At 43.8% G+C, this 16,268-nt stretch overlaps 1 protein-coding gene across 1 annotated transcript in view; it reads left to right on the forward strand.

The window, feature by feature from the left end:
• The window catches only part of PRKCE (protein kinase C epsilon), a 480,453-nt gene that overhangs the window by 319,642 nt on the left and 144,543 nt on the right, over positions 1 to 16,268 (forward strand). Inside the window, exons 7-10 of the mRNA XM_002912411.4 lie at positions 5,682 to 5,824; positions 8,360 to 8,456; positions 11,055 to 11,251; positions 13,812 to 13,985. Coding sequence (XP_002912457.1) covers positions 5,682 to 5,824; positions 8,360 to 8,456; positions 11,055 to 11,251; positions 13,812 to 13,985 — 611 coding nt within the window. The remainder of the gene's footprint in view (positions 1 to 5,681; positions 5,825 to 8,359; positions 8,457 to 11,054; positions 11,252 to 13,811; positions 13,986 to 16,268) is intronic.

Below are 16,268 nucleotides of genomic sequence, written 5' to 3' on the forward strand. Positions count from 1 at the left end.
GGTCTGTGATCCATTAATTTTTGTGAAGGGTGTAAGGTCTGTGTTCAGATTCGTTTGTGTGTGTGTGGATGTTAGGTGTTCCAGCACCGTTTGTTGAAAAACACTATCTTTCCTCTATTGTATTGGCTTTGCCCTTCTGTCAAAGATCAGTTGTATAATTATGGGGATCTGGCTCTCTGTTCTGTTCTAGTGATCTATTTGTCTACTCTTTCATGAATACACACTGTCTTAAGTGTTATACCTTAAGAGTAGTCTTGAAGTCAAGTAGTCTCAGTCCTCCAACTTTGCTCTTCTCAATATTGTGTTGGGTCTTCTGGGTCTTTGCCTCTCCATATAAACTTCAGACTCAGTTTATCAATATCCACAAAATAACTTTATGGGATTTTGACTGAGAATGCCTTGAGAAGAACTGACATCCTAACAACACTGAGACTTCCTACCCATGAACATGGAATATCTCTCCATTTGTTTAGTTTTTTTTTTTATTTCTTTCATCACAGTTTCATAGTTTTACTCATATAGACTTTGTACATATTTTGTTAGATTCAGACCTAAGTATTTCAGTTTTTTAGGTGCTAATATAAATATTGTCATATTTTTAATTTCAAATTCCACATGATCATTGGTGGTATATATGAACATGATTGAGTTTTGTATATTAGCCTTGTATCCTGCATCCTTGCTATAATTGCTTATTAGTTTCAGAAGATTTTTGTCAGGTCTTTGTTTTCTACATAGATAATCATGTCATCTGTGAATAAAGGCAGTTTTATTTCCTTTTATCTTCTTTTCTTGTCTTATTGCATTATCTAGTATTTGTAATACAGTATTGAAAAGGGATAGTGAGAGGAGACACCCTTGCCTTGTACTTAAAACAAGAAAGCTTCTAGTCAAGTATGATATTAGTTGTAGGTTTATTGTGTCTTTATTAAGGTGAGGAAGTTCTTCTGTATTTTTTGTATTTTTTGGTTGCTAAGAGATTTGATCATGAGTGTGTGTTGGATTTTTGCCAAATGCATTTTCTGCATTTATCTGTAGGATTGTGTGGTTTTTCTTCTTTAGCCTGTTGATGTAAAGGGTTGCATTAATTGATTTTCAAATGTTTAACTAGTTTTGCACACCTGAGATAAATTCTACTTGTTTATGGTTTATATTTCTTTTTATGCATTGTTGGATTCAATTTGCTGGTATGTTGTTGAGGATTTCTACGTTTATATTCATTAGAGATATTGGGCTGTAGTTGTCTTTTCTTCTAATGTCCCTTCTGTTTTCATTTTCTAGAAGATACTATAGAGAATTGGTATAATTTCTAATTTAAATGCTTGGTAAAATTTACCAATCAACCCATCTGGGCCTGGTGCTGTTTGTTTTGGAAATTTATTAATTATTGACTTGATTGCTTTAATAGATAATGACCTTTTACATGATCTGTTTCTTTTGTGAGTTTTGGTAGATTGTGTCTTTCAAGAATGGTTTTGCTGTATCCTGCTAAGTATGAGAAGTTGTGTTTTTATTTTCAATCAGTTCAAAATATTTTAAAATTTCTCTTAGGATTTCTTCTTTTACCCATGTGCTATTTAGCAGTGTAGTATTTAATTTCCAAGCATTTGAGGATTTTCCAACCGTTTTTCTGTTTTTGATTTCTGATTTAATTCCATCGTGGTCTGAGAGCAGACATTGTATGATTTTTTGTTTTGTTTTGTTTTCTTTTAAACTTGGTAAGGTTTGTTTTATGGCTCAGGATATAGTCTGTCTTGGTAAATGTTCCATGTGAGTTTGAGAAGTATGTGTATTCTGTCATTGGATGAAGTAGTTGTTAGATATAGTAATCAACTTTATTCAGTTTATTGATGGTGCTTTTGACTTCAACTATGTCTTTACTGATTTTCTGCCTTCTGGATTGGTCCATTTCTGATAGAGGAGTGTTGAAGTCTCTAACCATAACAATGGATTCATCTATTTCTCCTTGCAGTTCTGTTTTTGCGTCACATATTTTGATACTCTGTTGTCAGGTGCATGCACATTAAAGATTTAATGTCTTCTTTGAGAATTGACCCCTTTGGCATCCCTAATGACTTTCCTTACTCTGAAGTCTGCTCTGTCCATATTAATATAGCTACTCCTGCCTTCTTTTTATTAGTGTTGGCACAGTATCTTTCATGCCTTTAATCTATAGGTGTCTTATATTTAAAGTATGTTTCTTATAGATTAAATATAATTGAGTCCTGCTTTTTGATCCACTCTGACAATCTCTTTTAACTGGCATCCAGTTGACCCTTGAACAACACAGGTTTGAACTGTGTGGGTCCACTTATATGTGGATTTTTTTTTTTGCAGTACTGTAAATGTATTTTTCTTATTATTTTCTTCGTAGCATTTTCTTCTCTCTAGCTTTGTTGAAAGAATATAGAGTACATATTACATATTAAATATGTTTCATCAACTGTTTATATTATCTATAAGACTTCCAGTCAACAGAAGGCTATTAGTTAATGGGAGTAGTTTTGAGGGAGTCAAAAGTTATATTTGGATTTTCAGCAATGCAGGGGACCAATAGCCCTACCTGCTGTGTTGTTCAAGGCTCAACTGTATTTAGACCATCGACATTTAAAGTGATTACTGATATAGTTGGATTCATAACATTTTTGTTCCTGTTTTCTGTTTGATGGCCTTTTTCTTTGTTCTTTTTATTTTCCACTTTTTTCTGCTTTTTGAGTTTTCAGTGGAATGTTTCATATGCTTCCATTTTCTCTCCTTTTTTTTTAGCATATCACTTTTTTTTTTTACTTGTGTCTGTGGTTGCCCCGAGTTTGCAATATACATTTACAACAAATCCAAGTCCACTTTCAGATAACATTCTAATGCTCCATGCGTAATGCAAGTACATTATAATAACGAAATAATTGTACTTTCTCCCTCCCACTCCTTGTATCAGTGCTGTCATTCATTCTGCTTACACATACGCACACATATCTATATACATATAAGCATACATAATTGGATATATTGTTGCTAATATGGGAAACTTATTCATGAGATCAGAGAAGAATAAGGAAAATAAAAGTTTTTATTCCTTTTCCAATAGTCTTTCTTTCTTTATGTAGATCTGAGTTTCTGACTGATAGTTTTCCTTCTCCCTGAAGAGCTCCTTTTAACATTTCTTGCAAGATAAGTCTACTGTCAATGAATTCCCTCAATTTTTGTCTGAGGGAAGTCTTTATTTCTCCCTCACTTTTGAAGAATAATTTCACAGGGTACAGAATTCTATGTTGGTGGGGGGTTTTCTCAATACTTTAAATATTTCACTCTGTTATCTTCTTGCTCGCCTCATTTCTGGGGATGAGTCAAATGCAGTTCTTATCTTTGCTTCTGTGTAGGTCAGGTGTAATTTCCTTCTGGCTTCCTTCAAGATTATTTTCCTTTATCTTTAATTTTCTGAAGTTTGTATATGACAGGCCTTAGGTGAAGTTTGTGAATGTGTTTTGTTTTTGTCATATAGCCTGCTTGGTATTCTCCACGCTTCCTGGATCTGTGGTTTGGTGTCTGACATTAATTTGAGGATATTCACAGTCACTTTTGCTTCAAATATTTCTCCTGCTTATCTCTCTCTGTCTTCTTCATCTGGTGTTTACATTATACACATTATACCTTGTATGGTCCCGCAGTTCTTAGTCTATTTCTTTTCTTCAGTCTTTTTTTCTCTTTGCTTCTGTTTTGGAAGTTTCTATGGACCTATCCTCAGACTCAGAGATTATTTCCTCACCTGTGTCATACTACCAGTGGGACCAGCCATGGCATTCTTGTTTTCTGCTACAATGTTTTTGATCTCTAGAATTCCCTTTTGATTCTTAGAATTTGCATCTCTCTGCTTACATGGCCCGTTTGTTCTTACATGCTATCTACTTTATTGATGAGAACCCGGAGTATATTAATCACAGCTATTTTAAATTCCTGGTCTGAGGGGCGCCTGGGTGGCTCAGTCAGTTGAGTATCTGACTCTTGGTTTCAGCTTAGATCATGATCTCAGGATTGTGAGATGGGGCCCCGCATCAGGCTCTGTGCTCAGGTCAGAGTCAGCCTGTCCCTCTCCCTCCCCCTCTACCCCCTCTGCTCACTCTCTTTCTCTCTCTAAAATAAATACAATCTTTAAAAATAAATGGAAATAAATAAAAAATAAATTTCTGGTCTGATAATTCCAACATTCCTGCCCTGCTGTGTGGCTGTGTGCTTGCCTTTTAGAATGCTTTTAACTTTTTCATGCTAGCTGGACATGATGTGCTGGGTAAAAGAAACTACAGTAAATAGGCCTTTAGTAAAGTGGTGGTGAGGGTGTGGGGGAAGGGAAACATTCTCTAGTCCTATGATTAGATCTCAGTCTTTCCATGAACCTGTGCTCTGAACTATGAGCTTTGTCGGTGTCACTCAAGGGCCGCCCCCCAACTTAGGTGGAACAGGATGGCTGGAGTGGGCTGGAGTTCGGTATTCTTCTTCCACATGGAAGGCTAGAAGGAGCTGGGTTGGGTATTTCCCTTCTCCCACATGGGAAGCTAAACAGGCTAGAGTAGGGTATTTTCCTCCCCCCACGTCAGGTAGGATCTGATAAAACTACAATAGTTTAGGCTGTGGTAAAACAGTTTCTCCTAAAAGCAGGCCTTGTTAAGAACAGAGTATTCTAGTTTATTTCAAAATGGTTCCTTTTCCCCTCCCCCTGAGAGAAGCATAAGAGAATTTTTTCCCCAGTGTTCACTGTGAGGACCTGGTCAAACTCCTAGAAGCAAAACTGACAAAGGTGTGGGAGGCACCTAAGGACTGGCTCTGCCCGGAGTTTGGAGTCAGCCTCATCCACTCTGAGACTCCAGCACTCTGGCAATTTCAGTTACCGTGGCCCTGCCCTGGTTCCCACAGAGGCTACTGCTGGGGGGTTTCCTCCCAGTGAGTTGTGGTTCACAGTAGCTGCCTGTATGTCTCGTTCATTCTGGGAGCAGCAGTGTGCCCTGGAACCTTACTCCTCCAGTAGATCTGAGAAGAGTTGTTGATTTTTCAATTTGTTCAGCTTTGCACTGGTTAGGACCGAGCGACAGTGTCTCGGTGCCTTACGTGTTAGACTGGAAACAGAACAGTGGATGTGTTCACTTTTGATGTCCTACACTGACAACTAAATGATGTGGGCAAAAAAAGACTTTCAGGCATGGCTTTTGTTCCTTTGAAATTGGATTTTAGATTTGAAGGAGCCTGGCAGGTCACCTCGGTCAATGTCCTCATGCTCAGATGAGTGTCTCAGGAGGCTGTACTGCGGGCACTTCCCTCTTGGTGATATTCCCACTTTAGCGAAGTACTAGAGCGTGCTGTGTACATGCAACCCATTTGTGCTCAGAATCCAGACGAATTTTCTCCAAATAAACCAGTCAGTTCTCTTATGGTCCATGGTCTGCTTCCTAGAAGGAAAGAGAATGTGCTTTTTATCCATAAACAGTGGTTATTCCTGTGTGGTGTTTTGATGGATGCTGTTTTAGTTCTGTGTGATGAGATGATGGGTGATTTTTATTTTTCTCTTTTTGTCTTTCTGCATTTTCCAAGTTCTATCAACTGTGAACATGTATTACAGTCAGAAAAAAAAACAACAACAAGGTAACGTTTTAGGTCATGAATGTTGGAAGTCTCCTCTCTGTGTCTCCTTACAGTCTGCAAGATGAACGTTCACCGACGCTGTGAGACCAACGTGGCCCCCAACTGTGGAGTGGACGCCAGAGGGATTGCCAAAGTTCTGGCTGACCTAGGCGTCACTCCAGACAAAATCACCAACAGCGGCCAGAGGAGGAAAAAGGTAACTGGCTATTTGGGGGTGTTTCTGGAGCTCTTTGGAGGCCGCCATCTCTGTGCTGGCTTCCTGAGAGCATCCCCTCCAACCCCGGAGTGAGGTTCTAAGATCCCTGGGTTTGAGACGCAGCATATGCTGAAAGGAAAGAAAAAAAAGTGGTCGGACAGGTGACATTAAAGTCTCCTTCAGTTCCAGAAGTGGGGGAGAAATGAAGCAAGTCTCAAGTGTTCTGTTCCTCAGGGAAACCTAATCTTTGAGATGAGGACTTTGGAATTCCCTCTAGAAAAAGCACAACTGAAGACAAGGAAGTAGGCTTGTCTGCGTCCCTGGTGTCACTGTAATGAGAATACATGGTTGAAGAGCTGGGACCACGTTCTTTTCTAGGGAGCAGGCCAAGAATATTCGTGGTAGTGCCGCCCGAGGGGTATTGTTAATGCCCCGCCACATGAAACATCTGGGCCTTTCTTTGGAGACCAAAGCCCCCTGTCTCTATCCAGGTGACATTCTGAATGTTAGTAGGAGGAGATCCATTTGCGAAGATGTTATTTATGTTATGGTAAGTCAGGGCCCACAGATCTAAATGGAGCTCAAGGCATCCATAGCATTGCGTTTGAAGGTCCTTCTTGGCCTTGGCTTCCAGCCTAGAAAATGTAAAAGTCTTCAAAAAATTAAGTTATGAGAAAATCAGAACCATGTTAACTGGGCAAGATATCCTGGTGGGGTTGAGGGTGGGGGATGGGCAGGGATCCTCATCGCCTGGTATCAGGCATTCTCAGGCACTTACCAGAAAAGCAAGTCTGTCTCCACTTGCTGTACAATTTTGACTCCTTGATGTCCTCCCTAAATTCTGCCCTGAAATATCTTCTGAAGGGCTCTGTGTTTCCCTTCTCCTTTTAGAAACTGCCCACGCCTCTTTCCCTGGTGCCTCTCGTAAGAACTCTTTCCCTCGAATGGGGAGGTTTGGATTGTTTCCATCTTCTTAAACTCCTCCCTCTCTGCCTTCCCAATAAGCAAAGCTGTTTTGCAAGGGTTGGACAAAAAGAATCCTCTTGTCCCTGGTTGGTTAGCTGTGAGATTTTGTGCTCCTGGTGGCTCTCAGCTCCATAAATCCCACTAGTGGAAACAGGACTTCGGTTATTGACCCAAGACATTGCGATTGCAACCAGAATGTCAGCGCCCAAGAATGCTAGGCCCCCACCAAAGAGGCGGGTTAAGCAAACACCCTGTCATGACACTGTTGGACATACACGTTTATGAGCTCTAGCGAGCACCCTTCACGGGAGATATCGCTTTTTACCTTGCTAGAAGTAAATTGAGACAGAATCATTATTAACTGTCATCAAACATTTAAGAGAAAATGTAATACACACCTGCCCTCTCCCCACTATTTTCACGGGCCATAACGCCAATAACCAGGCATCATCTGTCTGTCTGAGATTTGGGGGAAGCTCATGGTGAGAAGCCAACATGGAGAAATTTCAGGAAGAGGCAGAGTTAAAGACTAGAGCATTCTAATGTGTGGGGGGTTTTTTTGTTTGTTTGTTTGTTTGTTTTTTTTTTTTGCTGGATTGTTTCTGGTGCAAAAGCTAGAAAATGCCACGGGACCAAGCAGTAGCTCAATTTCATGTGAGAGGAAGGGAGAGAAGTACCCTTGGTCAGAAGCTAAAAGAGCTTCTTTGCAAGAGTGTCAGGCTTGCTGGAGCACTGCCTGTCTTCACGTTGCCCCTGCAAGTAGTCCATTGTCCAGAGAGGACATGTGCGCCCAGCTGGTAGGTGAAGAGTAAAATAGAACAAAACTACGAGTGACCACTTAGTCCAAACCTCTGACTTTAATGGGAACTTAACACGGGTGTGCCCGCATCTCCGCCAGCAAATAGACTTCACTGGGGGGTGCTCTATTAAAATTTGCCAACCAATATCCACACATCTAAAAACCTTTATTGAGCTTCTGTTAAAGGTATCATTTTATGCAAGGCGCCAGAAGCAACACAAATACTGGATAGAGTCTTACCTTCCAAGAGCCCGTAGTCTACCTGAGTAGAGAGCCCCCCACAACATCCACGTGCAGAGGCCATCGACTCAATACAGCTGAACGAGATGATGGGTAAATGCCCAATAGGTGTTAGAGACAAACGTCAAGTGGCTTTGGGTGCGCTAGCTTGCGTTGCTCCCATAGGCGAGGGACGTTTCGATGGACCTGGGACAGTTGTGCTGGACAGAACGAAAATTGATAAATTGCAGTCTCTCTCTCAACTTTTTATTTTGATTCCAGTTAGTCCACGTATAGTGTAATATTAGATTCTGGTGTACAGTGGAGTGACTCAGCACTTCCGTACATGACCCGGCGCGGTCTCTTGCCTTTCCTTTCACTGTTGTCAAATGACACCTGAGTCTGCTTTGAGAATGTCCGTTCAGCAAGCGCTGCCGGGCACCAGGGACTCCTGCAGGCCCCCTGCTCCGTACCTCGCCTCCATGCTTCCGACCTCGAGGCAGCTCCCACCCTCCCTTCTCACGTCCCCCTCTGTCTCTCCCTCTCTCTAGCTCATTGCTGGCGCTGAGTCCCCGCAGCCCACTTCTGGAAGCTCGCCGTTGGAGGAAGATCGATCCAAGTCAGCACCCACCTCCCCTTGTGACCAGGGTGAGGCCCTCAGATTTGCTTTGTTACCTCTGAGCAGTGTCACCGGAAGGACTGAGGAGCTTGGAGCCTCTGCACCCTGGTCCAACCCTTGTTAGCTGGACCAGGGGTGGCCCAGGAAGGGCTTTGGACACCCACTCCCTACTGACTGCTTAGCCACTCTTTCTCTCTGCGAGGCCGTCTTAAGGGACAGGCGCTTGAACAGTTGCGCTTGCCTTAAGCCCTGTTGAGGCCAGGGCGGGAGAGAAAGCAGGTGATGTTGTAGCTGTGTTTACCCTGCCTCCTTCCAGGGTTCCGAGTGTAGGAAAGGGCCCGGGACCTGCTCCCAGACCTCCTGCCGTGGCCTGTGGATGGGCGGGGACAGGAGCAGGGGGCCTGAGAACAGACCGAGAGAAGGGAGGAAGCCAGCTCTAGGCTTGACCCCTTCCTAAAGCTCACCCTTGAATGCTTCCTTCTTCCTCATAAGAATATGCTGAATATAGTCAAAGTTTCTGAATTCTGCAGACATCCCAGAATGCTGAGGGGAGACTAACACATTTAAAACCTTCTCTTCTGGTGACCAGACATCCCTGGAAAGGGACGTATGCTTCTGCAGAACAAGAATAATCATCATCATCGAGCGTCTTGATTTTCTGTAACCTCTTTGTGTTCATTATCTTAATCTTACGCTCACACCAACTCTGGGTGCTCCATCCCTGTCCCCATGTCACAGGGGGGGTAGTGGAAGATCAGAGAGTCAAGAAGTTCTGTCCAGTGCTCTGGGACTAAGTTAGTAGTAAGGGCAAGACCATACCCCTCCTGATTTCGGTACCCCGGTCTCAGAATCTGTGCCAGCAAACCCTCCCTGAGGGTCATCGCTGTGACCCACGTCGGCTTAGCCAGGAGGAAACAAAACAGCTGCAGGGTGATGTGTGCCAATCCTGAGGTCACAGAGCAAATTGGTGTGAGTCCCGCTTCTTGCTGCTCTGATTAGCTTTCTGCATCTTTGTACTCTGCTTCATGCCAAATAAGATTTGACCCATTCATAAGTAATCCAGTGGTGCGCTGGGGCCTCCAAACTAGTCGGTATTATCCTGGAACCCACGTGGGTATTTTCACGTGTCCCTTTAGAGTGCCGAGACCTCCTTCGAGAGCTTCAGGGAGACAGTGTTACGTGGGAGACACCCCCAGTAAGAGAGAGGTGGAGCGTAGTTTCTAGGCCTGGCTGCTGCCTGGTGTGCTGCCCAGACCTGGCAGGATATGTTGCCTGTGTTTATCCCTGGTCAGTACAGTGGAGTGGGCACAAGTGGATGCAAGGACCCCCTTAGCACATGGTATTGCCACAGGACAGAGAGAACACATAGTTTTTCTCCCTTCCATTGTATGGAGACACAGAATGACATTTTCTTCAAGTGTTGAAATCCCCAAACACCCAAGTTCTGTTTTCCAAACTCCGTTTAATAGCCTGCCTTGGAAACTGAGACGTTTAGCTATTTGCTGAGACTAGAAGTTAACACTCAGTAAGGAAAAAGCGCTAGGAAATGGCTGAATTGGCAAGGGAGAGCCTTAGACTCAGGAGCCGTCCCCACCCTGCCTCCCCTCCACCCCAGCAGATCTAAGAAAGATCGGGATTCCTTGAGCAGGCTGTCATGGGCCTCTGTCCTTCTGAAAAGAAGCTGCAGATCTCTTTCTGTCAGGCAGCACTTGGTCATGCCTCATTCTGATGCCCAAGTGCTCTCCTTCCATCATCCCAGTTATTCGTGAGCAGCTCTAAAATCGGGTTAGGCTTGTGGTGCCCAGTTCTGCGCTGAGAGGCATGTGTGTCTTGGTGAATGGATAGCTAACAATAAAGCTTGCTCAAACAGGAAAGGCCAAGGGGTCATCCAGTGTTATCACCGCGGGGTAGTTTAGGTCACGTGCTCTGCAGTGGCACAAGACTGCCCCGTGGTTGTGAAATTGTACGAAGGAATCCCTGCCCCGTCTGAGATAAATTTGCAACATGTCACTCTTGGGCAGCAATTCTTTAGTTAATGAGAAGTGCGTGGCTCATTTTGTTGAATAACCTTGTGGGAGGTGGGTATTGAAATAAACGCAACAATAAGGCCAAGTAAAGTCCTTTAGAAGTTAAAGGCTTCCCAGTCCTAGCTTCTAATACAGTCATATCGCCTGTGATTACTGTGATGACAATTCTCGGTTAGGCATTGTTCTAATTTTCAAAGGGAACTCGAAGGGACCTGTTGTCTTTGCGACTCCGCAGGGTTCCGGAGAAGGGCAGGATTCCTGCACTATGCCTAGAGTAACAGAACAGGCCACAGGCCAGAAGGGCTTTCAGAGAGAGGGCCGGGGTTCGGTGTAATCTGAAGGTGTTGGCTGGGGGGAGCCGTGGCCTCCTTTTCTTGGCATCCCTAGACCCTGCTGTACATTAGTGCCAATGAAAGCATGAAGAGGAAAGGAAAGGAGGGATGCCGCACTGGATCGGATGCTATGAAGAATCCGAAGGCGGGCTGGGACCTCACAGTGGCCAGGGGTCGGGGATGCGGGGGTGCGGTCTGAGTGCTGAGTCCTGATGGGAAGGGATCCTGAGGTATGCACTAATGTATGTCTTGCCACCCTTGGCCCTAGAAATAAAAGAACTTGAAAACAACATCCGGAAGGCCTTGTCTTTTGACAACCGAGGGGAGGAGCACCGGGCAGCAGGCGGCGACGGCCAGCTGGCAAGCCCCGGCGAGAACGGCGAAGTGCGGCAGGGCCAGGCCAAGCGCCTGGGTCTGGATGAGTTCACCTTCATCAAGGTGCTGGGCAAAGGCAGCTTTGGCAAGGTCTGTGGCGTGCGTGGGTACAACCGCTGACTTTTCCGGGTCCGTGGTGTTGCCTCATCTGTCTGATCTAAATAAGATTAGGCTGTGAACATTTTGGGCTGGTCTTGTTGCGTCTTCCTTCCTTGTTCCGTGGAAACGGCCTGTGGCCAAGCAGGTGGGAGCCCGGGATCTGCGGCTCATGAGCTATGGGACTTCCAGCTAGTCAGTTAACTTCCTTGGGACTCAGTTTTTCTCATTCGTCAAATGGGGACACAGACATGAAGTGAGGTCATGGGTAGAAAAAGCACTTGGGAACGTTTAAATTGCTCTACGTGTGCTTGGCATCCCCATAATCGGTGATAGTAGCACCACATTTCTTCCCTCCTTCACAGAGCCATCTGAAATTCTGGCTGTAATTCATGACAGAGACTTTGAAAATGAACTCTGGAATCTCTGCCCTCCATGAACTTCAGGCTCTGAGCAAATCTGAGCATGTATTATTTGGAAAGTTCAATGCTATTTAACTGACTTTTCTGGCACTTACAAAGGGCTGTTTATCTTGCACATGTGGCAAGAGAATGAGAATAATCATCTCCTGGCTTGGATCTTGGCCTCGGTGCCGTTCTCCCTGCCCTGCCCCGCGCTGAGATGAGCAGAGCCTGGTGGGGGTGCGTGTGCCAAGTGTGTTCCGTGAAGCTTTCCTGGTGATCAGGCCCCATTCTGATGGCACAGTGACGCAGGGAAATAATCCCCGTTCATTTTAGGACGAAGACAGAAGGGCAAAGGGCCCGGGATGCTGGCTAACACTTCAGCTGAGATCCCTGATTATTCCCTTGCACTCTGCAAAGATGGGAGTCCCTGGGAGGTGCCTCTCCATGCCCGGCTGCTGGGCCCAGGCCCTGGGCTTGGTGGCTCCCAAGAGTGTCCTGGGCTCTTGAAAGCAGCAGCCTAGGGATCAGCCAGCTTACTGAGCTGCAGGGAATGGCAGGGAAGCCTCCAGGGCATGGGCCTACCTCCCAGCCCCTCACCTGCCCCATCACATCCTGAGATCCCTGTAGCAGGAAGGTAACCCGAGGAGAGTCCTTAAATGCAGATGCTGAGGCAATCACATTCTTCAGAGACTGAGTAAATAAGAAACTGGCTGCAGTGCCCTGGTCCAGGCGTAACTCGGGGATGTGAGCGGCTTTAATTTTGAACAAGAGTCAAGGGAAATGAGCAGGCTCGGAGTTTCCAGGTCTCCACACTGTGTAGGCAGGATGGGAACTTGGATGACTCTGGAGCATTTAGGTGGTTTCTTAGGAAAAATCGCAGCCAACGTTTGAGCCAGCTTTAAAGATTTTGCGTTACGTGTGGGCGACGGAAGTTCCTGAGGTAGCTCCCTGAATTCCCTCTTGAAGCTTCTGAGTTACTGCTCTTGAGCCCTGGCAGCTCACCCTGGAATACTGAGCTTAGGAGTTGGTTGTTTAAAAGGGAAAAGACTTGTCACATTGCGGAGAAATGAGTGCAAAAATATCAAAGGATAGGAAAACTTGAAGATCACAGAACTGTGAATTTACTCTCTGGAGAGGAATCACATTGCCAGCGTTAACGCTATGGAAGAACCATGAAGGCAAACATGACAGATTAGCTACGTCAGGACAAGCGATCCTGTTTGCTAGCGAACAGAAAAGCATAAAACAGTGCTTAGACAAACCTTTGCAGAAAGCAAAGTGTTAGTATCATTATATACCAAACTCATACAATTCTAAGAAAATAATATAAGACAGTAGATGGAACTAGACAGTTATCTTGAATATAAAACTGACAGTTCACACAAATACAATTTAAAGGAAAAAATTTTTAAAGTTCCATTGCAAGTTAAAACAGCCTTGAGGTTATGTTCCACACCTGTTACGTGAACAAAAACACATTTTAAGTGAAAACACCCAATGTGGGTATATTGCCATGAAACTAAAACATCTCCACATTCCTAGTGGCAGATTATTTTGTACATCCTTTTTGAAACTCAAGAAATGTGCAAAATATTTAACCTTACAACCTATTTCTAAGACTTTCTACCTTAAGTTTATGGTCCCCCAAAAAGAAAAAAAAATGGCATGTATAAAAATACTCGATCCAATTTATTTCTATGATGTTTAATAATTAGGTTTCACTTAAGTATCTAATATGCAGTAAATGGTTAAATAAATTGTAATATATTTCTTTCGATTGAGTATAAGCAACCCTGATAATGATAGTGACAACGTAGGTGATAGATCCTCATTGACGTCAGTTAAAGAAATATTTGTGCAATACTCTGATTGCAAGTATGGTGAATGTATATGTACATATGGATAATTATTTCACAGATGTGTGTTGAACTTCTTTTTTTTTGCCTGGGCCCTATGCTAGAATGAAACATAAATAAATTATAGTAGCTATAATAGGGTGAGTAGTTTTTCTAAACATTTTTTTAATGTTATAGTATTTAAAATGAAAGAAAAAAAGAAGTTAGTTTTTAAAGCCTTTGCTATTGACTTGTGTTTTTTCTTTTGATTCCACACATGTACAGATTGACGGGAGTGGTTTGGGTTCATTGCAGGTCATGTTGGCGGAGCTGAAAGGCAAAGATGAAGTATATGCTGTGAAGGTCTTAAAGAAGGATGTCATCCTCCAGGATGATGACGTGGACTGCACGATGACAGAGAAGAGGATTTTGGCGCTGGCGCGGAAACACCCGTACCTAACCCAACTCTATTGCTGCTTTCAGACCAAGGTATGGCTAAGAAGAAAATGGCGGGCTGCCATCTTGGGGCAGTGCTGTATGATGGGATGGCATCTTGACGTCAGATTTAAAAAAAAATCCGTTGCCGACCCTCTACATTTTTTTCTCATAGGCCTTGTAAGGTGGAACGAACGGAAAAGATCAGGGTGTATTTGAACAGCATCCTCTTTTTTAAGGGCATGGAATTTTCCATTCAAGGTTGTCCTTGTGGAGGGATGAGAGGGCAGTAGAACTCTTTGCAGAGGTAGCTGGACAAAGCCAAATGGCTAAATCCAGTGTTTGCTCCTTAGAGAAACCAACAGGTGTGGTTAGTCCTTGCTCTGCTCCTCTAACTTTCTATCACTAGCAAATCACTTAAGTTCCCTGTTGCTTTCAGGTAAAATGAAAAGGAGCAAAGGCCACTCTAACCACTTCTGGTATAATGTCGTAGTAGGCAAAGGCTGTGGACGAGTGCTTACAGTGCCCTGGAGAGATACAAATGTAAGGTGACGTTTTAAATTTACCATGTAGGAGCCTGGGAACCAGAAGGTGGCAGTAAAGAAACGAAAATAATCTGTAACTGCATTATGGAGTTTCACCTATGAGTATCATAACTGATTTTTTAACTTATTCTTAGTAAAGAAGAGAAATGCCAATATTCTTCATGAAGCTCTTATTACCCCTTTTGGGGGTGAAAAAAGAAAGTTAAAGTCTTTGAGGATGCCTTATGGGTCTGTAGCCCTTAGCTTCTTGAGAAGGCACAGGCGACTTCACCTGAAACTCCTCCCTGTGCCCATCTGGAGCCCAGACAGTGAAGGGCGCCATCTTGGAGAGACGATCCCTTGCCCCTTCGCATCCTCCCACCTCTACGTCACTGCGATGACAGTCTTCTACTTTGAATTCAACAGTTACTCATTTTGTCATTTGGCAAATTTTTATTTTATGTTGTTTGATTGAATTCTTCCCATGTGCCAGATGTAAAGCTACAGTGGTTAGCAAGGCCCAATCCCTGATCTCAGGGACTTTACAGTCTCTTTGGTACAGTGTTTCTCAAAGGGTATTTCTCTAAGCCTTCATCACTTGAGAAACTCTTAAGCATAAAGGACTCTGTAGCCCATGGTTTGGGAAATTGCAGTCTGACCTCTTTTAGACTGTCTCAACATTCACTTGCTTATTAAAGTCCCTGAGGAGGACTGCAATGGGACCAAAAAAAAAAAAACCATCTTTATTTAATCTAGTATTTCCCAATTATTTGTTCTTAAGCTCCACCTATACCACTACCTACCCCACACTGAGAAATGGTGATCTAATGGCATTTTTCCTATCCCTCTGATCTCTCAGGAATAAGAAATACCTTCTGAAAATCTGGAAATCCCTTTTCCAAACAAGTACAGGACCCATTGGCAATCCTTGTTTCGGACATGTTATATGTAATGCCTCATATTTGTAGGTCTATGCATGCATGTGCACATACGCAGAGCCCAACATGAGAAAAGAGAATCAATCATATGATCAATGTTCTTCTTTTCTCTACTTTTTGCACCAGTAAGAAAATCAGATTTCTGAGGAGTAGAAGTCTTTTTCCCATAAGGCGCTCTGTTTCGGCCAAGACGGACTTGGCATCTGGTCTCTGGAACTCCCAGTCCAGTGGACCTTGCCCTAATAGCACCCTGATACTCTCTCTTGCCTGACCCAGCACAGTGTCCCCTCTGTGGGAGGCACTTTCCCCGTCTTCCCCTACCTCTGCTGGGTAGCCAGCTCCTTCACTATCCGAGGTGGTTTCCTGGGTAAGGATTTGCACTGATGTTTTTTCTTTGGACACAATGCCAAGAGGTCCAATATCCTTGGGGAGCCACAGTGGAGGGTCAGCTTTCCTACACCTCTTGGTGAACAAGTGAGGGAATGACTATCTTCCATGTCAACAGTGTTCTCCTCTGTGTATTGTAGAACATCAAGGCTAAGGTTCCTCATTGTATGGCAGCTTTTGGAAAACAAAATGGTGTTGAGTAACACCATGGATTTTCTTTATGAAAGAACAATAACCAAGCTGACATGGAGATTAGGATCTTGGTGGCTGGAGAGTGGGGTTGGGAAGAGAAGGGACTTTAGTAGTTCAGAGATTTACTAAGTCTTTTTCTCAGGCCGATATCAGATAGCCACAGTTACAGGAGCGTCTTTGATTGTTTGGGAGAACAATAGCACACCCCGCTGTACACAACAGATGTATGTTCACCTAACTTGTCAGAAGGGAATTCTGTTTAACCTCACTGAAGGACGTTAGCTTATCAATGAAAG

The sequence above is a fragment of the Ailuropoda melanoleuca genome, chromosome 4, assembly GCF_002007445.2.
Source record: "Ailuropoda melanoleuca isolate Jingjing chromosome 4, ASM200744v2, whole genome shotgun sequence".
NCBI lineage: Eukaryota > Metazoa > Chordata > Mammalia > Carnivora > Ursidae > Ailuropoda > Ailuropoda melanoleuca.